Source organism: Panicum virgatum, chromosome 8N (assembly GCF_016808335.1).
Source record: "Panicum virgatum strain AP13 chromosome 8N, P.virgatum_v5, whole genome shotgun sequence".
NCBI lineage: Eukaryota > Viridiplantae > Streptophyta > Magnoliopsida > Poales > Poaceae > Panicum > Panicum virgatum.
Window position 1 is genome coordinate 18417450 of NC_053152.1, and position 7699 is coordinate 18425148.

A 7699-nucleotide genomic window follows, 5' to 3' on the forward strand; every position below is an offset into this window, starting at 1 on the left:
TGGTAGTTGTACCGGCGACGGATGGTGGCCGACTCTTGACATCGGCGAGGCCAGAAGAGATCTGGAACACTTGCCGTTGGAGGCCGTAGATGGTGGTGGTTAGGGTGTCCAATCCGGCGATGTGGATCGTGACAGTGGTAGGAGTTGCTGTCGATGTTGTAATTGCATGTGACGGTGGTGTCGTGATCGCGGTTGCCAGTGCAGAGGAAGAAGCGTCGGCGGAGGAGTTGCTTCCGGCGATGGTGTGCCCAGACATCGTGCTGGTCTCTGATACCAGATTGTCAGGGCAAGCGATGCGCAGGAAGTAGGCTTGGGAGACAGGAGGTCGGGGCCTGCGCTAGCTTCCGGCGGCGGCGAGCACGCGATGCCGTCCTGGCGGCCAGCGTCGAGCTTGAGTGATGCAAGAGTACAGACCGGGGCTGGGCAACACAGAGGCGTCCAGAGATCAGAGTGATCTCCAAACGTAACCATCACTTAGCATCCATTACAGAGTTTATACAAACACAAGCTAACAACTGCCTGAAATTCAAAAGCTAAAGCCTACAAGCCTAGGCGCTTAACTGCTGGACGTGGGAGCGTGTTCTCGTGGCTCAGCCACTGCTTTTGCCTCTACGTTCATAGACTCTGCCTACCATATTAAGTTGATTCAGGTCTCCCCTTTGATGAATTTTGACATAGTAAATGGTATTCTAATCTTATGCAACATAAACTCATTATGTTTGGGCAAGAATGTTGCATTATGAGCTAATTGCAATGACTTTAAAGTTGTTTTTTAAGTAAAGACTTTAAAGTTGTTTTTTTAAGGAAAGACTTTAAAGTTGTTACCAGCGCTGGAATTGGTAAAGTGGTGTGATTCATGTATTTACCTGTATCATACAAATAGTGGTACATACTATGTAGTGATATATATAATGATAAATTACACATTGCATAACTTATCGTGGTTGTACATAACATACATATCAACAAACAACAATCCAATATATATATGATCAAAGTCAAACCAACATACATACTTGACTGCTGGAAACCAACCACAAAGAGTGCTCTAGTACATTGCAAACAGCAGCTACATGTGGATCTAAAGGCCAGAAAGCTGGACAGCTCATCTGCTTTCAGATCCCATCAAACTTTATCTTGGAAATGAGGCGCTCCGTTTATTTATGTCCCCACAGCACATAGGAAATGAGGCACTACGTTTATTTATATCCTCACTGCAGCTCATGGACCATTAAATACTGAACCACACATTGGGCATAATTTACGGGTAAACTTCGATGACACCACGAGCTCCTATTTTCTTAACAATCTTATAGTCTGAGAAGCCGGCTTTCATAAAGATCTCACGCCAATCATTTTCATCTCGCTGCCTGCCTCTGATATTCACCATCATGAGCAAGTCCATCAGGAGTTGGGCTTCATACATTATTGGCCCTAGAGAAGGGTCAACGACTATTTCTATAATAATCACTTTCCCTCCCTCTTCTTTTGAAGGAATTGCCTTCTTGCACTGCTCCAGGATCTTTACACAATCCTCATCGCTAAAGAAGTGCAGTAGAAGCTACAGAACAAAATGTCATGTAAGTTAAACAATTGAAAATTGTGGTGAGCAAATTAGTTGGCAAATTACAAATGGCAAGTATATATCTGACAAACAAAACTCTATTTATGAATTTTTATTTGTACTCAAGGGTGAGATACACAGCGCCCATTTTTGCTATCCATTCCATACCTTTATCATCACAGCTTGAGCAGGTGGGATGGAGTGGAACATGTCACCCGCGACATAGGTAACAGAATCATGAGGTGGTGCATTCTCAATAACCTTTGGAAGGTCCAGCACAGTACACTTGATGTGAGGGAACGCCTTGATGATTCCCCTCACAGTGGTGCCATCACCACCACCGCAATCAGTCAGTGATTGAACACCCCTGAAAATGTCACCGCACTCCCGAATAATGGTTCCAATTGCCAAGTTGTCATGTGCAGCCACACCTTCATTGACAATCCTGTCTAGCTCTTCGTCAAGGAGCTTTGTTTTCTCATGGACAAGTGGCACACCATGCTGTTCCTCGAATGGCGATGGTATTGGCACAGGCAAATCCTTCTTGAACCAGTCAGCTAGAGACGATGCAGCCTCAAGATAATGCCGTGAGACCGTGGCTAGCACAAAGTATTTCTGGTAGGTGTGGTTTTCTGCTTCCACACCTTCTACCAGGAGCCAGGAGAGTGGGTTGAGGCGGTACGTCTCCACCTCAGCACCACTATCAGATGCAAAGATGCCTGATGTGACGAGCAGCCGCATCAAGCGGCGCAGGAATGGAAGCTTAGTCTGAGGAAGGGACAGTGCGGTTACCAAGTCTGGCAGCGAGGCAGCCCCTCCGAGTTTATGGATAGCAGTTGGGATGTGAAGCTCGACGGCGCACTTGAGCGCCATGGATGTGAGGTAGTAGAGGCTGTGGCGCCATAGGTCGGCTTGTGCCTGCAGCAGCTCAGCATCAGTGGGAGCTATGATGGTCCGAGAATCAGCGGCCATTCTCTTGTCTCTCCCGCTCACTCACGCTGTATCTTTCTTGCCCTAGTCTTTGTGCTCTGATGCGTTGCTTGGTTGCGAATTCATTCCTAGCTAGGGTGGTTTAAATAGAGTGCAAAGAGAGCTGGCTGAGCGATCAAGCTGCACTTGATTATATTATTGTATTGTATTAGGTGATTGAGTGCGATACGGAGATCTCAGTAATGTATTTAGTTGGCTATTAACTCCGTGCTAGGATTTAAATAGTGTGTGAGTGTGTGTCAACCTACCAGAGCGATCGGCTAGGCTTGGTTTTGTTCGATTACATGATTGAATGTGTACTTTGATGAAAATGGAGCCACTGAATAATCTAATTAGCAAACTATTTTCTCACAAGCAGAACATTGCGTGCATGAATAAAAACAGCACCTATATATACTTGAAACCAACAAACACAAGCTGTCCAATGATTTAATAACAAAATACGTGCAGCAGCTAGCTCACTAAGACATCAATTTGTTGACAGCCAAAATTAGCAAAGACCATGGCCGACCCGTCTAACTGGTCGGACTGACCGGTCAAATGGGTCTGGCCCTTTTTTAATCCGAATAGGTTTAGATATGTCACTATGATTCCTTTTGTAAAATGACTCGTGAAAGGGGTTATATATATATATATATATATATATATATATATATATATATATATATATATATATATATATATATATATATATATATATATATGAAGGCTAAGGCTGATTGAGGTTAATCCCAATTGATTGAATACAATTTATTCTTTACTTTTTATCTCTCACAACCCTAATTTTTCTAATCCCATCTGTTGTTGTTCTTAATTCTCCATAGCATTCAAGGGCATTCTGAATGACCTACTGCCAACTTCATAATAACCCTTGATCCACGAGTTCTAATGGGTCCGAGTTTGAGGTTTTAGATCTTGGCGGCGGTCCCTGAGGAGCCGATCTAACCGGTCCGCCCTACCGGTCTGACAGGTTGGCGCACAGAGGTTGTTTGCAACGATCATTTGGAGATTTGCAGCGCATTCAAGTGTTGGCCAGACTTTGAGTCGACACAATCCTCATCATCTCAAATCAGCATATCAAATAACACACATGTTGACGCAAGTTAATATGTATTTGCTACAATAAGTCCAGAATATGCCATCTATTGCAAGCTCAGGCAGCATCCAGCAAAAGTATTGTGAGGAATTATGCATCCAGTAGACAAGGTAGAATGGCATATGACGCATGGCATGAATGGGACTCTCCACCACCGGGGTGGATCATATGACGACAGGCCAGGCTAAGCTGGGATTGTAGCTGGCCTTTAAGATTAACATGGGCAGGTTCTGCTGTCCGTATAGTGGGTGATATACAAGAGCAATGACGCACAGGCAGCTCCATGTGGGCATCATTTGCAGTGATAGAAACATATCATAATCCATGGTTCCCATTCATTTAATGCACCTTGCCCTCCACGTGTTCCTTAATTTATTGATTACGAGTAATGTAATGTGCGGCTCCTAATTTTACCAATTTGAAAGCCGATTAGCTCATTTGTTATGCAAAATAAGTCAAATACATGTTGTATGCTGAAATAAGGGTTGTTTGTAACAAAGGACTTTTACGGCACATAACACTACCATATATTACTGTCTGAAAAGAACTCGTATGTAAACATCGTACGGTCTAGATTTATTCTATACTGCTGAAATGTTGATTAATGGTATGAGGTAGTATAAAAAGATAATACAGGTAGTATAAGGGTATTATAGAAAACTTTTTGATATCATCTCCTTTTATTTTCCTCAATCAATTCCAATCCTCATCATTCCCTGTCCCGTTGCCTACGGTTTCAGGAGGACCGACAGTGATTCTGTCGTTCGCAGCCGGTGAGGAGGCTTGTGCCACGCCTGACACGCGGCCTTTGGCCATCTCAGACGGCCGACCCTCCCCACTCGAGAGGCATCCACGGCGGTGGATCCGGCAGCCGCTCTGATCTGAGGAAGAAGAAAGAGAGGGAGGAGGAGCCAGACGTCTATGCGGGGCTAAGCAATTAAGCATCAGCAGCGGATGAACCCGGCAGTGAAGGCGTCCATGTGCCGCTCGCAACAGCTACAGCAAGCTTGCACAACCACATGTGGAGCTGGGCAGTGCGCGGAGTCCGACAGTGGCCCATGGCGCAAAAGCCCTGCGCCCGGTCAGAAAAGGCTGTTTCTGTTCTCCCTAGATGAGCAAGATTAAGGCCCCGTTTAGTTCCCAAATTTTTTTTACAGTATTCATCACATCGAATCTTCGAACATATGCATAGAGCATTAAATGCAGTTGAAAAAATAACTAATTACACAGTTTAACTGATTAGGACGAGATGAATCTTTTAAACCTAACTAATCCATGATTAGACATTAATTGTCAAATAACAACGAAAGTAACCAAAACCCAAAAAATTGAAGCACAGGTTGGGAGACAACCAGTTTAAAATCGGGTCAAAAAACAACACATAAACTTTCAGAGTTTTCAGACTTGCTGTGGCATTCCTCAATTTTCATCTGCACTTTCGGAATACTTGAACTTCGAGTCTCTCATTCACATCACTACCAACGAAGAATAGGAGAAAACAAGGGCTACAAGATTTGTATTCAACGTTCGGTGAATAGATTCATGATTAAAATGCAAAACTGTGTTACTCTTGGTCCAACGAACAGGTTCAACAAGGTCCAGATTGCATGTTTTTGTTTTATTCCACAAACTTTGACCAAGCTTTTGAAATGTTCAAAATTCAAAACTTTGGACAACAACAACAAAAATGTGTAAACCAAAGTAAAGGCTGAAACACTAGTTTGGGTTTTGGTCAAATGTGCAGGCAAAAATGAAAGTTAACAACATCTGAACTTAATGACTCAGACAAAAGAAAATCAGAGACATCATGTGGCCCGCGCGTCGCCTGTCCAGCGCCGATGCCCCGCAGCGGCGCCCATGGCTTCCGTCCATGGCAGGGTCGCGGCAGCATGCAAAGCAAGGGCTGGCGGCAGGGTCCTACGGTGTCGCTCCCGGCGGCCGGCCAGGGGTGGGAATGGACGCACGGGTCGGAAGCTGGCGGCGCTAGATCAGCAGTACGGCTTGCAGATCGATTCAGCGGGTCTGGGCACCGGAGGCTCACCTTCAGTTAATATTAAGTTAATAATTAATGTCCTTTTTAATAGATGGTTAGATCTTCTCTAAATGGTAGTATTGTGCTGTAAAAGATCTTGTTATGGAAACAAGGCAGTTCTTTCATTGATCTGCTCAGAGCACGAGTTCCGTACTGAACCACACTATAAGCACATTTTATTTTGGAGTGCAGCGGTAATCTTACGCGTAGGTCTGCTTTTGGCTGGAGTAGGGTCAGCACCAGTTGGAACACAGGCGGTCTTAGCACCAGCCGACATTGTCGTTTGTCACTACGTCACTCTCGGCGTGTATCTTTATCTCTTCGTCACAAGATATGTGCTGCTGTTGCAGCATTATTAGTGCCTACGAAGTTGATATATATTCAATGAAAATTTAATTTGCATTCTTGAACTATCGTAGAAGTCTGATATTATTAAGTTTTTATCTACAAAACCGGATAATATAGGCCACAAAACTATCAAAACCGGATGAATTTGGTCTTTGGATAGTTTTGAGGGTAGTTTTGTACTTTTAAAAAAATTAAAATTCTAATTAAATCAAGAAAAATCAAAACTAATTTATTTTAAATCAGAAAAATATGAAACTAGTAAAATCAAAACTAATTTATTTTAAATCAGAAAAATATGAAACTAGTACCAATACTTTTCTAAAAGGTAAAGACTTGAAAACGGCCAGCTGCTCATTAGTGTTTCCATCCCTACATGCACCCCACCACCAGCTGGAATCATCAATATGCTGTCCACTAGGCCCTACAACCACGTGATGCCAGCAATCCTTATCTCTAACACTCCTCTCCCTCTCAATCTCCGGCAGCTCAATTTCATAGTTTAGCTAAGTCCTTTCTAGAAATGTAACCTATCTATTATTGCTATACATAAATCTTAGTTATTCAAAAAACAATAAGTATAACTACAAGCAACCAAATATTATGAACATAAAAAATTAAATCTGAATAATTGACAAATTTTATGTCAATAGATAGGTTTCATTTTTAGAAAACCTTTGGTACCTATTTTTTGTTTTTTAACATAAAATTAATTACTTAGAAATTTTTTAGTTTAAATTTAGATAATTTTAATTTTCGCAAAATAGAAAATCACCTTCTAAACCACATAAAGGACCAAATTTATCCGGTTTCAACAATTGGATGGTCTCTGTTATTCGGTTTCGAAGTTGAAGATTGAAAATCGAATTTTTGTGATAGTTGGAGTAAACTTTTCCCTATATTAAACAAATATAGTGCCTATCAGCTACTACCTACTTGTTTGAAGCATCTATGATATTGATTGTGGGTGGGGTCGTTTATTTTTAGTTAGCGTCATATAAATTGATAAACTATTGCAGCGTGAATCGCGTGGTGGACTATTTTTTTGCATTTAAATTGTCACTGCGAACCACATGGGGATGTAGTTATGCTCGGATTCATATACCATGTCTGCTGGCCCAAGTGCGTGGCTGTCTGGCTGAACTAGCTACAGTACATGAGATAAAGCAGTGGATATAAAGCTAACGTTCAGAAATACGTACGGTGAAAGTTTCATAAACAATCAATCGGTTTAATTCGCTGAAAGCTAATATTTAATGCCGACAACCACATATTTGCACAGGTATGTCTCTTGGTAACCATTGTATGCATTAATCGACATCTATACCTAGCTATTTCTAAAGCGAATGAGGTTTCCACCTAAATTTTTAGTTTGGTCCGTCTTATGTCATTGACGGATGGACCTTAGTCCATCCCATATGTGAGTCAGACCAGCTCTCCGTCAATAACTGAATCACGTAACAAATTAACAGACGGACAACTATACGTATCCGATACTTATACCAACTCTGTCCATAGCAACACAACTATAATTTTATAGTGCTAAAATATCCCACCTTTCCCCTAAAGAATATCAGTTCATTCAGGAAGTTTACACATGGAGAAACCTACACATGGAGAAGAAATCAGAAAAAGAGCCTCCTAGAAGGAACTTTGAGGGAGGGGAGGCTCC

At 42.2% G+C, this 7699-nt stretch overlaps 1 protein-coding gene across 1 annotated transcript; it reads right to left on the bottom strand.

Annotated features, from left to right (window-relative positions):
• Window positions 1-897: 897 nt before the first annotated feature.
• Window positions 898-2624, bottom strand: LOC120685847 (probable O-methyltransferase 2). Its single transcript, XM_039967959.1, has 2 exons — window positions 1733-2624; window positions 898-1561 (listed from the first exon to the last, which is right to left on the bottom strand). The coding sequence occupies exons 1-2, from the start codon at window positions 2534-2536 to the stop codon at window positions 1262-1264; spliced, it is 1104 nt and encodes a 367-aa protein (XP_039823893.1). The 5' UTR covers window positions 2537-2624; the 3' UTR covers window positions 898-1261.
• Between the last annotated feature and the right edge of the window lie 5075 nt (window positions 2625-7699).